Genomic DNA, 17,629 nt, shown 5'->3' on the forward strand with positions numbered 1-17,629 from the left:
ATTTCTATGCATTTGATGTACAGAACCTCTGTAATGGATGTCTACAGATGACCTCGTTATTCTCCTTCGACGATTTGGGATCTGTCTCCTCAGCATCCTTTAATAGGAACCACAATCATCTGTTAGAGATGTAACTTAGGATCCTTTAAGTTGCTGTATGTAATACTTAAAAGCACAAGGGACAAGCTGCGTATAGAAATATTTATATATAGATCGTAAGGTAGTTTTTATTTCAAGTCTGGTACATCCCACATGGGATTACAAGACACCATCACATCAGCAGTTTTTATAGATAGTTCTCTCATCCCCCTTTCTTTTGACAGGTGGAATAGCCAATTTAATCTTTGTACATCTCTCACATGCAGTGAGTTTTTATCTGCTTTTATTCAAACCAAAATGAAACAAAACAAAACTTCAACCATAAGTGGGAGCATCTCAGATGAGCATAGGGATCGCTATGTATGTATGTGTGTTTATATACCTACAAGTGAGTGGTAATAGTAGAAGTAGTTATTCCATAAACACTAAGACCTGATGCACAAACAAGGCTGTAAAGAAGGTTCAAGAGTTTCTTCTCATATATGTGTTGGGCAGTTTGAACTCTCTCCTGGTGGTTATCAGTCTGAAAACCTCACCACAGTTCAGCAGTGTCAAGCAGCTGTGGAGAATGAGACTCTGCTGTTTATTTCCTCCAGGAAAACAACCTGAGCTTAAACTCCACAGCTGAGCTATGCAAGTGCAGGTGGTGGCGATGGCGAGGAGACGCTGAGACCTGAGTTCCTGCCAGCTTTGAAGGACGCGTCCTTTGTGAGAAATCTGCCCCTATAATTACCTGTGAGATGTTCGTGTTTCTGACCTAAGCTGCGATTCGGCTCATTATAGGTCACACGGAGGTTTACTGTCCCATACATTCTTGAAAGGGACGCCAAAAAAAAAAAAGCTTGCAGATCATGAAATTTGATGCTAATGAGTGCCAAGAATGATGCAAAGCCTTAGCTGGTGTCTGGTTTGTGGACTTAAATTAGATCTGTTGGAAACAAAGATGATGAGCAAATCTGAGACTTTTTGACCAAATCAAGACCTAAATCTCTGTTTTTTATTACATAAAAAACAGAGATTTAGGTCTTGATTTATCTCTTGAAATCTTGTTTGTCTGTGCAAACTAAAATTTAGTGCAGACAAGATGTTGTTGTTGTTGATGTTGTTTACAAACAAGATTTCAAGAGATAAAAACAACAAATAATCCACCATTATTTCCTTCAAGATGCCTTCAACTCCTGCAGTGTAGACTTATATCCATCACTTTCAGCACTAGAACAAACCAGAAACAATGTGAAGCATCATCAAACTTTCCTCCCTTTTATAGCTGCCTGCATGGTGGCACCGATCAGAGACTGAAAACGATCTCAGGCTCCTCCTCGGCGATGCCAGATTTACAGAGTGAAGCTGGCAGCACTCGATGATATTTCAGGATCTTGCCGGCCGATTGGTCTGAGGATCCTGTATTTCCATAAACAGGAGCTCCATATCCATATCTGAGGCCCCTCGTATATATACACCCACAGGGCTGATTTCCTCCCAGTGCCCCTGGCCACCGTCGCTGCCACCCTCCTCCTCCTCTGGACTTTTCATCTCATCGTAGGTGAGACCAGTTACCTTTCCCTCCTCCCCCCTTCTGCACCTCATCCTCCTTTCTGCATCTCTGGACGGAGCTGGTAAAGAGACAGGAAGCGGCCGCGTGGAGTCTGGTATAGAGTCTTTTTGAGGAGAGGAGACCTGTTGGTTAAGTGCTAAGGTGATGAAAGTCCTGACCTCTGGGGTTTGTTAATAAGTGAAGAGAAACATGATCCAGGACGAAGGAGATGGCTGAACACCGATGTTTACAATTCGTAGTTGACCATTCATAATTGTTAGATTTTGGTTTTGAAGCATCTGGAGTCTGGAAAAGTTTGGAAATTTGACTCTTTCCCTAAAACCTTTTGAAATGTTGCGTTGTGCTGAGTTTAGACAAATGATTTCACCGCTTTGGGACTATTTTCTCTTGGATGCTTCTTTGGATTTGACAGAGGATGGACTGATTGCATTGCTTTTTGAAAATGCACTGTAAAAAATCTTTTGATGCTAGAATCAAATTATTTTTACAAAGCAAGACCAAAATCTGGCCTGGATGTTGACGTATTTCCTATCTTGTTAGATTGTGTTTAACTCTGCTGTGAGTTTTAAAGTTTTTAAAGTTTTTGTTAAAATTTTAGAGATGTGACTACTGTACTGGCAGGTTTGGTCGTGTCTCTCATTTTCATTGATTTTCTAAAGGTTTGACCATGATCCCTTCTCTTCTCTCTCTATTCTCTGTTGTATTTCAAGCTCCTTACGTTCCTTACCTCGTTAGACTCATTAGAAAGGATGGAAGCAAGTATTTCTAGTAAAAATAACTCCTGAAATTGGATTCTACAGCTTAGCGACTTGTTTGGACGGGTTTGTTTTTGCAGCATGTGATGGTTTGCATGTGTGTTAGCGTTGGCAGCTAACGTGCTGTCGCTGCACATTCTGCCGCAGGGATTCTTCTCCGCGAAAGGAATTGAAGTGTTAACTCCCGGGGGATATTTGGTGTTGAACACCTGTAACGGAGCTTATCGCAGGCGTCAGTGGCGACACTTGACCCAAAGTCCAAACTTAGCTCTGTCACTATTCAGCCACTCATCAACTGTTTGAATCGCAGATCGCGTTTCATACCAAGGAGAGCCGCTGTCTGAGATTTAAGCAGAGAGCAGATGATAACTTCTTTTATTCTCAATGAGTTTCTCATCTTCTCTGTTTGTTTCTCCTCCAACAGGCTGTGAAGAAAAGAAGCTGCCATCATGTCGCACGAGTAAGTTCTCTCTCCATTATCATTTAGAAAAACTCAGAAACTTAAGTGGAGGGAAATTTGTTTTCATTGTGTTTATAGATAATAAATAGATACAATAAAAGGGTCAAGATTAGATAGAGAGAGAGAAAGAAAGACAAGTGCATTAAGGGAGGATGGATGGAAGGATGACGACAAGGAGAGTAAAATGAGAGACAGAAGAAATGAGGAAAGGATGAAGACATGAAAAGAGAAAAGAAAGTCAGAAAGAGAGAACAGCAGCTCTTTAGCTTTGCAATATGAAAAGATGGAAAGAAAGGTAGGAGAAAAAAGGAAATAATGATTTAAATGAAAGAAAGACAAGAATACAGAACTGGAAAACAGGAGATGAAGAAAAAAGAGAAAGAAAGAGAAAGGTTAAAGAAAGAGAGTCCTGCCTTCCTCATAGCTTCACAAAGACAAAAAAAACAGAAAAAACCCAAAGAAGGCTGGAAAGAAATGAAAATGACAGAAAGATGAGATGGAAGAAAAGAAATAAGGATGAAGAAAGATCTGAAATAAAAGAGAGAGAACAACAGACAACAGACTGAGGATGTGTTTTTAACTCTTCACAGTAAGAAGATGACATCGAGCCGCAAGCATCACCTGAAGGTACGACAGCGTCTCAGCTGCAGTTGGTCACTTTTTCAACCAGACGAATTTCATATTTGTTAATTATTCATGATGTAGAGTACAACAACAGTAGACAGCTGCATTTGTATTTTTTCTTTCGTCTAAGAGTATATGGGCATGAGTTTGGATGATGTGTGTGTTTGCAAAACAGTTTGAAAACAGTGGTTGATACAAAATGTTTGAGTGTTGGTTGGATAAATACAGTAGCCTATTTACTGTAGTTGAAGTGTTTGTTCTTGTTGTTTCTTTGAGTAATGATGTAGACTGACTGACGGCTGGTCTCAGTATAGTTTCCCTATTTGTCTGAGCAGACACAAACTGTGGGTCAGTTGAAGGCTCTGAGGCGCCACCTGCTGGTTACATCTGTCGAACACACACAAAGTGTTGCTGCTTTGGATTACATTTAAATCTGTTGAATAAAATAGAAACTGTAACAAAAGACAACAAACAACAAACGGAACAGATATTAAAATATGATTTAACCTTCACTTAAACAAGAATGTGTCATGTTAATTCAATAAAAAAGATAAATAATCCATAATTATGATATGAAGAAATCAAAATTTTAAACAGAGCAGAAATAGCAAGAGAGTTTATGTGATGCAGGCTTGTCTGATGTGCATCATCTGTGTAACTATGGTAACTGATGTGGGCACAGATTATGTGTTTGCTGCTAATTCAAGTTTGTTTCCAAATGTTTTATTAATGGTCCGTGTTTAAAGCTCAAATGCAGCATAACAATCATGATGAGGAGATGAACATGAACCCTGTTTGTTTGGACTTTTTTTTAAGTTAATCAAATTAAACCCACACATTTGATTCAATTGTGAGTTAAATCACATGAAAGCAACAACGCTGCTGGTAGTGACTGGTGACTTTGTTTCCCTCCTGCAGAGTGTGATGCTGGCGATCGCGGCCGGCTGGCTCGCGCAGGAGAAGAAGGACATCGCAGCAGCCAAGCAGGCCTACATGGCCGAGAGCTGTCCCGCACCCAGCCTGGGCGGAGACCAAGCTACACTCATGGTGAGAAACTTTTCATCTTAGACGCTTCACGCTTGAGGTTTTTCACATTTTTGTAAGGTCAGGGCTCCAGACTAACTTTTTTTTACTACTTTACTTTATTTGTTTATTTGAATGGGACAGTGCACATTAATGGACAAAAAAACATGTAAATGTGCTGGATTATAGCAAGGTGCTAATTTCCATCCGGAGTCCCATAAACATAAAAACAGTTCAATAACAGTGCACATAATAATGTAGACAATACAAAAAGACAAAAAGGCAACTATAACAATGAAGAACATATTATATTGATGAACACATTCCACAGGTAGGGGGACCATAAGAGTTTTGTGCATAAGTGCTGGGTTAAAGTGATACGTAAGTGCTAAAGTGCAGGAACGCATAGGTACCAGGTTGTATTGCACGATGCCCTAGTATAAGTGCTAGACAGTCTTGCACAAGGCCCTATAGTGCACATCAGTTTAAAGTGCCAGGTTGTATTGCACAGTGGCCTAAAAATGTTAGGAGTACACACCCTAAATCGACTTGCAAAGCAAATATTCACCTTTTCATTCTTGATACTCGCACACATTGGCCTGCCACCTGTAATCACAGATTCCAGATTTTTTTAAGTCACCCTTTCCACGTATAACCAGTTAAAACCAGTGAAATTAAAAACAAACAAACATACGGTACCAGTTGCACATGTGCCAGTAGATGTATTTATTGTTTTTCTGATCAAATGCAGTGTAATTTGTGTTTTTCAGTGTTTAACTTGTTTTTTTTTTACTGTCACTGCACTACATTGTCAACAATATTGTAATTATATATTAAAAAACATCTGAAACCCGATACTAATACAACATTATAATCAATATGTTAACAAGGGGAGGTAAAGTAGCTGGATCAGGGTTCTGATTTTGTTTCTGTATCAAACTTTATGCTGATGATGTTATGCTTTGCATCATTATCAGAAACTTGAATATTAGCCGCCTGTTGTTATATTGTTGTCAGATCTTTAAAGTGTGTGGTTGTTGTGATGGTTGTGGACATTACAAAGACATGTTGTCTGTCTTGCCTTTCCCCAGGAAACCTGCAAAAAGCTGCACGCCCTCATCGACAAAGTGGATGAGTCGAGGTACGATCTGCAGATCAAGATTGGAAAAGGGGACAAAGAGGTACGGGTCCTGAGCTGTGTCCACATGACTGTGACTGAGGAAATGAGAGGTTGTGTAAACAGAAACAGGAAGCTTTATAACTCATTTTTATAATTATTACTTTCCAAATTATGATGTTAAAGCATAAATTACTTGGCTGTTACCATAAAAGTCCTGTGCGGTTTGCAGTTTGCTGGTACATCATTTTAACACTGTCAATTTGATGATTATGAACATGTCTGTATTTACACCAAACTGTACACAATGAAACACTGTGGATTGAAAGAAAGTAAAAACTCAATGATGAAAATGAGAGATCAAATGTTGAATCCAGTGATTAACAGATTAATAATGTAAGTGAGCGACAAGTTTTCATTTTAAGTTGTTGGTATCTCCTGATTTCATGTCTTCTGAAGTCGTACCTGTCCAGCTGTTAAGCTATTTAAGCAGACTTGAGCCTGTTTTATGCATCTGCGTCAAGTCGACGGTTTGTTGAGGAAACGCAGACTGCAAGGCCTGTGATTGGTCCGCTCAGTCAGAATGTAATTTCTAGCATTTAACTTTCCCGGTTTCTCCTTCATGCTATCCCGGCATTTTGTGTTCATAGCGTTTGTTGTTCCATATCTCCAACGCCAAAAACAGCTCTTTCCACTTCGGTTGCCATTGAAAGAACGAAGCAGGAAGATAAACATAATTTGAAAGAACACAGGAAGTGTTGAGTTTGTAGTGACGCTGGTGCAGTGAATTTAAAAAGACAAACAAGAGTGAATCAAAACATCAAAATGTGGCTTCTTATTCAAATAGCCTATTACCAATTTTCCATTGAAACATATGGGATTGGGGAAAACATGCCAATTAGCTTAGCTTTGGCAGTTTAAGTCAATAATGATGATGATGGCTCCAATCACTATTTTAGTAAAATGATAAATGTCTGTAAAGGTCACGCGATTAAATGTAATTTTATCCGTTTTATTACCCCTTGCAATTACACAAAGTGCCACTAAGGGTCCGAGTGCCCCGGGTTGAGAAACACTGTTATGAACTATTGCTAGTTAACTTATTTATTCTGCACAAGGAAAGAAAGTAAGTATCAGTTTCTACAGTCATTACGAACCTGCACTTGTTATGTAAAGTTTTGGTAACACTTTACTTGAATACGTGTTCATAAGACTGACATTACACTGTCATAAGGCAAGGCAAGGCAATTTTATTTGTATAGCCCGTTTTTACAAACAGTTTGTCTCAAAGGGCTTTACATGGCATCACAACAACATCCTCTGCCCTTAGACCCTCACATCGACTGAGGAAAAACTCCATGGAAAACCCTTTTAACAGAGAAAAATTGGAGAAACCTCAGGGTGAGCAACAGAGGAGAGATCCCTCACCCAGGACGGGCAGATGTGCAATAGATTTTGTTACAGACAAGAAAACAGTTTATAGTTTATGACACAGAATGTGGGAAAGGGGGCGATGCAGGCGGCTGCTGGTAACCATGGCATGACACCTGTAATAAACATCAATGAATACTTATTACAGCTGTCGTTAAGTGTCATTCAGTAAGTTATGTCACTTTTAATGCAAAGTTGACATTGTTTAAAATGTCTTTGTTATGACAACTTGACATAATTTTTGATGTTTGGCAATTAGGTCTGCTATGACAGGTTATGTTGTCTTTATATCAAGCTGTCATAACAAGGACATCTCAAACAATGTCAACTTTGCATCAAAAGTGACACTTAACTTGTCATAAGTATTCATTGATGTTTATGATAGGTGTCATGTCATGGTTATGACATTGTTATGTCAGTCTTATGTACACGTATTCAAGTAAAGTGTTACCAAAGTTTTTAACGCACTTTGATTGATCAGTGTCTTTGTAGTAAGTGTTTGGGTGATAATGGAGCTCTCAGTTCACTTACATGGACAGTACTTTAGGGTTTTTCATGTAATTTATCAAAGCAACAATCTCGTTCTCTCTCAGATCGAGGACCTGAGGATCAAAGTGGTCGACCTGGCTGGAGTGAAGAAACCCGCCCTGAAGAAGGTGCGTATGTCGGCCGACGCCATGCTGAAGGCTCTGCTGGGCTCCAAACACACGGTCAACATGGACCTGAGGTCCAACCTGAAGCAGGTGAAGAAGGAGGTGAAGGAGGAGGTGAGTGTTGATGAGACGCCCGTCACACAGGTAATGAGAGTGAGGTCACACCTGTGGTGGACAGCTGCTGACTGGGAACTGTTTGTGTCCTGCAGCCCGCCGAGGCCGTTGGCGACTGGCGTAAGAACATTGAGGACAAGGCCGACAGGAAGAAGATGTTCGAGACCTCCTAAAGAAGTTCAACTCCGCTCTCTTAGTTGCTCCGAGGCTGTTTAGCACTTTTCATGGAATTTTATGGAAGTTTTTCATTCAAGTGAAATTTGTTTCATTAAATCTGTAAGTTTCAGCTTTGGTCTGTTGTTTTAAGTGAGTCAAGAAGGGAAACGGCTCTTTTTTTACAAGTATCGGGCTTTTAAGTTGTAGTATGACTTCCTGTTTGGCTCTGTACTAATGTTCACTCTTGACAACCTCCTGCTCTTAGTGTTTTTGTAATAAATGTGTTGTGTTTCCTACGTCTGCTCTCATGAGGTATTCTGTCTTTGACTCTGTGATGCACAACACTGCAGAGGAAGCACACCACACAAACAAAAGGTCAAAACAAGGACGCTGCTGTTGAGCTCAGTCATTTGTGTCATTTCTGTGTTTTTTTTTTTTGTTTGTTTTTTTATGTCAAACGTTAAAGCGAAATCTTCCTTTAAACAGAATTCATGCTCAGAGTTCATGATTAAAAATAGTCTCAGATGAATCTGTCTTTGGCAGATCATTGAGACTGAACTTTGTGCTGAGATCAGTTCTGTTTGAGGGCGGGTTGGAGCTTTAACGAGGTCGTGTTGTGCTCTTTCTTTGTAGTGCTGTGCATGTCAGTGACGGACAAGACACAATATCCATGTTTGCTGCTTTTGTCAAACCCCAGAAATTATGTTTATATATGTGTTTATTTATAAGATGCATTCACTGTACATGTGCTTTGTAGAAACTGTAACGCTGACTGGATTCTGTTCTCTACTAACATTAAGAGAAAATGTTAATTTATTCTTAATTAATACATCCGAAACGTTACAAAAAATGTAGATAATTTACATTTCATTTGTTTTCTGACTGAATAATCTGATCCTGCAGGACAAAATCCACTTGTTTGAATCCAACTTTATCAAACTGAACATGAAACAAAACATCAATATTAACGTTCAACTAAAAACACATCATGTCTCTCTAACCTGAACCTGTTGAAGCCTAAACCACTAGACCACTAACATGATGTCAGTTTGTCCTTAATTGACTAAAAGTTGCATGTGAACATAATCCAGCCAGCTATTACGTTGCCACGACAACACAATTTAAAAAAACGTTATCTATATTTATATACTGTATATAAACATAATTTGTAGGAGACCGTTTTCTATGTTCAGACAGCTGTGAAAAGTGAATGTTTGCAGAAATACTGAATTCCAAAAAAACATGTTGACATCTGGACAAGGTTAAAAGTTTGAAAGCGCTGAAACAATAGTAAGTGAACATTGAGTTCAGATTATTGGATTTGCCATGTTTGCCATTTTCTTTTTAAGAGCCTGTTTTATCAGTTCACATGGACAGAACCTCTGTCGGAGGTTTCCGCTCCGTCAGAACAACCGGGTCACGTGATGGTGTCCAGAACGTCAGGGACACGGTGCAGCAGACTCACAGCGACCACACGGGGTCAGCAGAGGTCTTCATGTCCTTGTCCTGTTCTCAGTCTCCAGGAGACACCTTCCAGGAGACTACGTTTAATCTTTGTTTCCAAACAAAGTGTTTGTTTGTTTTTAATTTGGTAAAAAAAAACAAAAAAAAAACTTCCAACTTTAATCAATTTTTAATTAACGGTTTAATAGAAATATTTGATTATTGCTAATGGGCGAGAGGACAAGCATGTTGGAGATCTCTGCTGACTGTGGTCACTGAAGAGTCTCTGCTGTATGTTCTCTTTCTTTTTCTTTTTTTTTACCTGTGATCATTTTCAAATGGACCAGTCAGACATGGAAACTGTCGGTCACACACAAGGTGAGTGTGATGTTTCAGTTTGTTTGTGTTCTTACAAGGCTGAAATGAAAGGTCCTTTATTGTGTTGGTGTTGTTTTTCTGAATTTGTCTTTCTTGTCTTTCAGTTGCTGCGTCTAAATCCAGGATGAACGGCAGCAGCAACATATAAGGTTTGTCTTTAAAGCTCCTTTAAAGCCCTCAGAGTAGTGCTGCTAATGATTTATAACCATTACTGAGAAAACTGGGGCAGTTTAGAAATATGTTCTTAAACCTTTTAATTTACAATGATATTAAATGTGTCTTATTTTTACTAGGTATTTGGTTTCCTGATTATTTTTGGTTAATTTTTGTGATCTCAGCCTCGTTAAAATAAAGAGCTGCCCTTCATTGTTTTTACAAGAAATGTGTAAACGTTGATGATGACGCCACATCAGCTACACTGCAAAAACTCAAACTCTTACCAATAATATTTGTCTTATTTCTAGTCAAAACAATCTCATTATTCTTAAAATAAGACTCTTCACATAAATAGTAGCTTATTTTTAGACACTTCTTACTTCTTTCAAGCATATTTGAAAAAAGAAGAAACATCTGATAGTGGAGCAAGTTTTTCTTTCTTATTACAAGCTCAAAAAACTTGCTTTCACTGGCAGATTTTTCTACTTATTTCAAGTGAAAATTTGTTTGAAACAAGTGAAAATGATCTAAAAACAAGATCATTTTTAGGTGATGAGTATTATTTAAAGTGGAAAGAGATTAGTTTTGAGTAGAAATTAGACATTTTGACAAGAAATATTCTTGGGAAGATTTTGAGTTTTTGCAGTGTGCAGTCCATGGTTTAAATGAATTAAATGCTTATATTCATTAACAAGACATAACTGTTAACATCTAATGGAGGGAGGACTTTGACCAAAAGATGTTGCTCTTCCTTTTGCTTATCAATCCATTGAAAGTTTGTGTATGAAACAAATCTTTGTTACTTGTCATTTGCAGATCTGCTCATCCCCCGTTCGATCCTGTCTCCACTGAGGACTGCTGACCACCTCGGACCGGCCAGACATCAATCCTGAAGGATTTATGGCCTGAGCAGGTCAGAGGATGAAGGTATTTCGGGAGCTCATTGGCCTGGTTAGGCTCAGAGTTCCTCATGGCCATAAAGAGGAAGCACCAAACCCCCGTCCAAGCCCATATATACCCCCCAAAAAGAAGCCATGTTTTAGTCTGTGACTCCCTCACTGTGTCCCAGTGCTTCAGTCCGTCTCTGCTGCCTCCTCATCGTCACTTTGTAGGTGAGAAACCTTGTTTTGTTTTGTGGGTTTAGAGGATAAAAGAGAAAAGTGATGCTCAGTAGCAAACATAGTGATGGATCTGGACCAATCAGTATTTTCTGTTTAGATAAATGTATTTACAAGTGTATGAACAGGGGCTCAGTTGTTGGATATTTTTCCATTTTTTTTAAACATACCACAAAAAAGTTAAATTATTTGATATTAATCAAAACATTTCAGGTCCTTTTTTTTGATCGTTTCAGCACAATGATCTTCTCAGTAGTTTACAGAAACAGAAGAAAAAAGTTCATAGGAAGATTTCCAAACTATTCCCATGTGAATTTGCATTGGAAATGAAAACGTTGAAAATTGCTTTAGTTCTTATTCTTGGTCTTTATAACACAGAGTTTTTTTAACCAAATACTTCCCTCGAAGTCTTGGAAGACAACTTGTAGAAAAACAAAAACTTTTGGGTTTGTACAAAGTGTCTCCACTGTGTCATTTAACTCTTCATGTATCCAATTACGTTTGAGTGGAAAATAACCCAAATATCAGATTACTGCTGACTGACCTGACCTGTGAAGTCAGAGGGAAAACAGTGATGTCATTGCAGATAAAGATTTGGAGATGAAGCAAGAGTTAAAAAAAAATAAAAATGAAAATTAGTCAAAATATTAAGGAAATTTGTTTTTAAAATTATGAAATTTACTTTATTTCTTTTCCCATGTTGCATCTCATCATTGACCTTTGACCCCGATCTTGGGCAATAACCTAATTTGATGGGTTAGGGTTACATATTGAATAAAAGTTTTAACATGCTGTTCTTGATTTCACTTTAACATTTTTACAGTTTGTTGAATGCAATAATTAGTTTTTTAAATCACTATCTTTACTTTAAGGAGAACATTTACTAATTTATCTTCGTTGATACAACAAACCAAAAAATCATTTGGCTAGCAGATATTAGTAAAACAAAGTTTAGAAATAACAAAAAGTAAATTTCAATATTGTCTAACCCCAACACTATTGAATAATATGAGTATTGATAATTAAAAAAATAGAGACTGAATATTTCTCCATACCTTTACAGTGTGTGTGTTGTATTTCAGTCAATTCAGTTAATTTATCAGCCAAACATTTAAGGCTGTTTAAAACATGAAAGTGCTGAGTCGGTGAATGGCGCTAAAAAAAAAAAAAAAACAGGTGCACTTTTCCTCCCGTCAATCAAAGAGTCAGGTTTGTGACTGAGGGGTGAAAGGTTAAATGTCTGGTTGAGTGTCACAAAGTGTAAAACTTGTTGTTCAGTGTCAAACTGACTTAATCACTTGAGATCAGCTCAGTTTTTTCTGTTCATTTCCTAATTGTCTTTTAATTGTGTTTTTTTATAGAGTCTGAAACCAACAAAAAGCCAAGATGTCTGAGTAAGTCTGAGTTATCAGTTCTTTAAATCACAGTGAAAACATCAAATTCGAAGTTAATTTGCTACAAGACAAACTTAAACTGTTTAACAATTGAATTAAGGTTGAAAACTGATAAATTAATCAACAGACCAATAATAAATTGGTCGTCTTTAAAGCATAGTGTGTTTTATAGTCTGTATTCAAAGTCATATTAAATAATGTTATTACTGTGCATAATCCATTCAGTATTTTGTATGTATTTTTATATCATATTTTATTACTTTGGAATTATCCGTGGATTTTTTTTACTCTGTATTCAAATTTCTAAATTCTTCTGTTGTAGCTTCTCATGAGGCAAAATTCACGACCAAATAATTTCTCAGATAATAACTGACTTTATATTTATTGATACTGAAAATACTGTTTGTTGTTGTTTATATCATGTTTTCATTAATTGCAGAGGAAAGAAGATGACATCGAGCCGCAGGCATCACCTCAAGGTAAGACTTAATATCAATAAAACTTTTTTATTATCCACAGCAAAACAAATTAGATTTAGTTTGATTAAGAGCTATGCTAACCAGTTAGCTTAAATAGGTTAATTAGCTAGATAATAGGCTACATCAGAAAAATGAGATACCGCAACTTAAAAGACATTAAAACTCAAATATAAGGACAACAACAAAAAATACCAACGTCAGAATGTCTGTGTCTGTTTGTCGTCATCCTGCAGAGTCTGATGCTGCAGATCGCCGCCAACTGGCTCGAGCAGGAAGCTAAAGATATCACTGCTGCCAAAGAAGCTTATATGGAGGAGAATTGCCCCGCCCCCGACCTGAGCGGAGACCAGGCCGCTATGCAGGCATGTGCACACTTTTATTTTGCACTTGCACACACATGATTTTTTTCTGCAAGCCATGTTAATGTGCACCCAATACCATATTAGCCTTAGCCTACCAGTTCAGAAGTCATTTCAGGAAGTTGGGAAATTGGTCCAGCATGTTGACTGCAGTCCTGATTGTACATACTGTCCTTTTCTGATGTTGAGCCCCTGCCCTCATGTGCATGTCCCTGCCACTGTGATGGTAACAACCCCGTTAAACCAGAGGAGGAACTGAACCTGAAGCTCATTTGGTGAGAAAGAAAGAAAAAACAAACACTTCCTCTTTTTTTACTGACAGGAAATCTGCAAGAAGCTGCAACAAGCCATCGACAAGATCGATGAGGACAGATACGATGCCGAGGCCAAAGTGACAAAGATCGACAAAGAGGTAGAGACGTTGTTCTTTTCATTTCCTTTGGGGTCCAACTTTCTTCAGTGTCTTCAGCTGTTGTTCAGCTTGAGCTGAAGTGCACCAGAAGCTGGAATAGTCTCCAGCCTTTAACGATAAGCAGCATGGAGAATCAATGGTTCTATGTAATTAGATGGACATTATCCATGAAGATGGAGCACTGTAGACCTCAACATCTTAAATACCTACATTTGGTTCTGTCTAGGTCCTAGACAGAACCAAAGCCATGTTAGGCATTTTTCGTAGAAACAGTCCATCAGCTGCTGGTCTGGTTAGTCTCCTCATCTTCAGGTTCACTCTTACCCGTCTTCCAACGAGTTGGTCTCGAGCCAAGAACCGATCACGTCTCGCCTCACAAATAGGCCGTAAGACCATCTATAGAATTACTGAATACATAGATGTTATCAAATATCTTCTTACGTATGTTTGCTTAATCGATGCAAGCATCCATGTTTTTTTCTAACTGTTCTTTTTCTACTGCCCATCCTGGATGAGGGATCCCTCCTCTGTTGCTCACCTTGAGGTTTCTCCAACTTTTTCCCTGTTAAAAGGGTTTTCTTGGGAGTTTTTCCTCAGTCGATGTGAGGGTGTAAGGGCAGAGGATGTTGCTTTTCCTAAGTAGCCGAGCTACAGGCTGTGGTTAACAACAACGGCTAATGTTCATCAAAGAATCAAAACGTCTTTGATAATGACGTCTCTCCTCAAACGCAGTTGAGATTTGCTGTGATTCCGACCAAGTAATAGGCTACTTGGTTTTTCCAGCTCTGGATCGGGATGTAGGCCTCAAAGAGCCCATCCACACGGATACGGGTTTCAGTTTCAGTTTTTTATCGTTTCAGCGTTCGGCAGGCAGATGGAAACAGTGTTTTGTGGGGGTCAAAATTGTATTTTTTAGAAACGGGTCCCTGGATCTTTTGTGAAACGATGATGTCATACCCGCCACCACTCTAACCTGTAACTGAGCCACACCGTTAGACGTTACAGTCTATGGTGTAAGGTAACAACAACAGTTGGGTCCCTCGGACACTGCGGATGAATCACGCCCGTTAAATCATCACTGATCGTCATATTTCAAAAGGGATAAGAAGGGATGAAGCTTTGTTTCCGTGTGGACAAGGGCAAAGACAGGAGCAGCACCTTCATGGGGCATCGGCTCCTTCCCAGTGGAAGAGCAGACCGGTTGTTTGGAGGCAGGCCAGTGGAACCAGCCTAAGACTTTGCACCAGCATCAGGTTCTTTTTGATCTTCTGTGTTTCCAGATCGAGGACCTGAAGCTGAGGGTGGTGGAGCTGGCCGGAGTGAAGAAGCCCGCCCTGAAGAAGGTGCGCATGTCTGCCGACGCCATGTTGCAGGCCCTGCTGGGAGGCAAGCACAAGGTGACCATGGACCTGAGGTCCAACCTGAAGCAGGTCAAGAAGGAAGTCAAGGAGGAGGTGAGGAGTTGCTTTCTTATTCATTTCAATCTTTCTCCTTCATCGTCACGTCGGTTCTTTAACGCCTCCATTCGTCCTTCAGGCTACAGAGGGCGTTGGCGACTGGCGTAAGAACATTGAGGACAAAGCCGACAGGAAGAAGATGTTCGAGACCTCCTAAAGACTTTCAAACTCAACTCTGCCCCTTTCACTTCCTGTGGGCTGCCACATCTCACCCCTCTGTCACATCTGGCCTTTTTCATGGAATTGGAAAAACTCGTGCAATTAAATTTCTTTTTTTTGGAATAAGGCAATGCTGTCGCACTCCATTTTTATTTAATCCCTACACACATTTTAAAGACTTACTTCATTTTAATCTTCATATTGTTTTATTTACTTTAAACCAGATCTGTATCTAAGATAAAGACAGAAATAGAAACTTCCCAATCTGGAGCCGTTTACATTAAGAATAACTCTTTAAATGTGCAGTATAATGATCTCCAGGTGAACTGAGTGCTGTGTTGGTCCTGAGCCACCAGAGGTCAGCAGAGAGCCTTCTGCCCTCTCTGCTTTCTGCTGGTTTTTCCTCCTGCACATCGTCTCTCTGTAGTTTCAGACACAAATCAAAATAACAAATATTTTGATAAAATCACATTGGTAATCCTTGGGTTCATGTTGTCATCACATTTAATGAATCATGTCGCCAACAAAAGCTGCAGCGACATGAAGTTCAACAAACGGGTGAGTAACAACTTTCTCGCCTTTTTTGTGTTTGTTTCGTTTTCAGTTTCCTCAACGTCATTAAATCTTAACTGTATATTGAGTTTTTCTTCTAAAAGTAACTTGTGAATGATTTTCATGACGTTAAATCATTTTAGAAGCCTTCCTCCTTAAAATTGAAATTGCACTCATTATCTACTCACCCTCATGTCAACTAAGGGCTGGGAGAAGTTTCAGAGTCCTCCGTGGCTTCTCTGAGTTACAGGGGGTCTCAGCGTAGCAGTGCATGTATGGATACCAACTGTCTTCGTAACAAAAAGACACACCAAAAAACATCCAAATACCTCCATGCTGCTCGTATGTAATGTCCGTCTTGTATTGAAGCCCCGAAATGCGAAATTGTTCCGAAAAAAATTAAAGAAGTCTATTTTTCAAGCTTGTTTGTAGCGGAAGCTTCTTGAAGCTCCTCTTCCCGGTTCGTCAAATTTGGACGAACTAGGGTCTGTCCTCTTCCCGAGTTTGTCCAAATTTGACGAACTGGGAAGAGGAGCTTCCGCTACAAAACAAGCTTGAAATATAGACTTATTTAATTTTTAAATGGAGGTATTTGGATGTCTTTTGGTGTGTCTTTTTGGGGGGGCGACCCCCATTCCGAAGGACCGCCATTCCGACGGTCTGCCAGTCCGAAAGTTCCTTTTGAGGGGCCGCTGTTCCGAATGTGTTTTATTTTGAAAATTGACCGGATTCTCTCGTGATTTGACGATCGCGCCGCGGGGGACAGCCCCCCACCCCCCTCCAAAGTTTCACCCAGGTGCGAGTCTGATGCAGCCGCAGCGCTCCTGCTGAAAAATAAATGTCCTTGCTCTGTGCTTTGGTTGGGTTTAGGCAATGTAGAAAGGAGTTGGTTAAGTTTAGTAAAAAGATCAGGTAGAGGCCAAGAAAGTCTCTGCTAATATGCAGCTCCTTCGGGAGTCAAACCCTGATCTCCTGCGTCGGAGGCGGATGCTCTAACCACTGTGCTACGAAAGCACTCGCTGCAATGTGTGTACCCAGTGCCTTAAACATTTTAATGGCTGACTTTTTTCAGGTTCGGAAAGGCACCCCTTTTCCATAAATAATTAAGGGCCGGCACTCCGACACATTAAAGTAAACGTTCGGAATGGCAGCCCTTGGCACCCATGGCACCTCAGGTGGTAGAGTGGATTGTCCAATGATCACAGGGTTGGCGGTTCGAATCCCGCTCTGTCCCGGTTGCTGCCGTAGTGTCCTTGGGCAAGACACCTTACCCACCTTGCTCCTGATGGGTCGTGGTTCGCGCCTTGCATGGCAGCTTCTGCCATCAGTGTGTGAATGTGTGTGTGAATGGGTGAATGTGGTATCGTTTCAGGTAGAAAAGCGCTATATAAATACAGACCAGTTACCATTGATTTGAAGGTGCGCACCGTTAATCAATTAAACACATGACTGAATAGAGAGAAGATCAGAAAAGATAAATATTTCCCTCCAGGTTTAATGTCCGTCTTCATCTCCACAAAACCATGAAGTCAGTTTACCAAACCCAAGACCTAAAGGCTCTATACAGTATAAAGGTAGATCAGAGCATCTTTTCTTCTCATTGGCTCATTGACCTGACAAAAATAGATGGTTTTTGCCTCTTAATATCACAAATATATGGTCTTACAGATCAGCACATGAAATAAAACACAGAAGAGTAAGATATTGAACCTTAAAACAGCTTGTTGAAACGAAA

At 39.5% G+C, this 17,629-nt stretch overlaps 2 protein-coding genes across 2 annotated transcripts; both read left to right on the forward strand.

Annotated features, from left to right (window-relative positions):
• The first annotated feature begins 1,580 nt into the window (after positions 1-1,580).
• On the forward strand, positions 1,581-8,283 carry LOC146986121 (troponin I, fast skeletal muscle-like). The gene is made up of 7 exons (XM_085779744.1): positions 1,581-1,642; positions 2,834-2,869; positions 3,460-3,496; positions 4,412-4,540; positions 5,608-5,697; positions 7,658-7,831; positions 7,927-8,283. The coding sequence occupies exons 2-7, from the start codon at positions 2,859-2,861 to the stop codon at positions 8,002-8,004; spliced, it is 519 nt and encodes a 172-aa protein (XP_085635870.1). The 5' UTR covers positions 1,581-1,642; positions 2,834-2,858; the 3' UTR covers positions 8,005-8,283.
• Positions 8,284-10,785: 2,502 nt separating this feature from the next.
• On the forward strand, positions 10,786-15,473 carry LOC146986122 (troponin I, fast skeletal muscle-like). Its single transcript, XM_085779756.1, has 7 exons — positions 10,786-11,076; positions 12,444-12,476; positions 12,916-12,955; positions 13,189-13,317; positions 13,637-13,726; positions 15,007-15,180; positions 15,263-15,473. Exons 2-7 carry the CDS (start codon positions 12,469-12,471, stop codon positions 15,338-15,340), a joined length of 519 nt encoding a protein of 172 aa, XP_085635882.1. The 5' UTR covers positions 10,786-11,076; positions 12,444-12,468; the 3' UTR covers positions 15,341-15,473.
• The last annotated feature ends 2,156 nt before the right edge of the window (positions 15,474-17,629 follow it).

The sequence above is a fragment of the Trachurus japonicus genome, chromosome 6 (genome assembly GCF_045865225.1).
Source record: "Trachurus japonicus isolate A0001 chromosome 6, Traja_1.0".
Taxonomy (NCBI): Eukaryota; Metazoa; Chordata; class Actinopteri; order Carangiformes; family Carangidae; genus Trachurus; species Trachurus japonicus.

Coding starts and splice junctions, on each gene's coding strand:
- LOC146986122 (XM_085779756.1), top strand. Junction 12,956..13,188: donor GCCGCAGGCATCACCTCAAG/GTAAGACTTAAT, acceptor GTCATCCTGCAG/AGTCTGATGCTGCAGATCGC. Junction 15,181..15,262: donor AGAAGGAAGTCAAGGAGGAG/GTGAGGAGTTGC, acceptor TTCGTCCTTCAG/GCTACAGAGGGCGTTGGCGA.
- LOC146986121 (XM_085779744.1), top strand. Junction 4,541..5,607: donor GAGACCAAGCTACACTCATG/GTGAGAAACTTT, acceptor GCCTTTCCCCAG/GAAACCTGCAAAAAGCTGCA. Junction 5,698..7,657: donor TTGGAAAAGGGGACAAAGAG/GTACGGGTCCTG, acceptor GTTCTCTCTCAG/ATCGAGGACCTGAGGATCAA.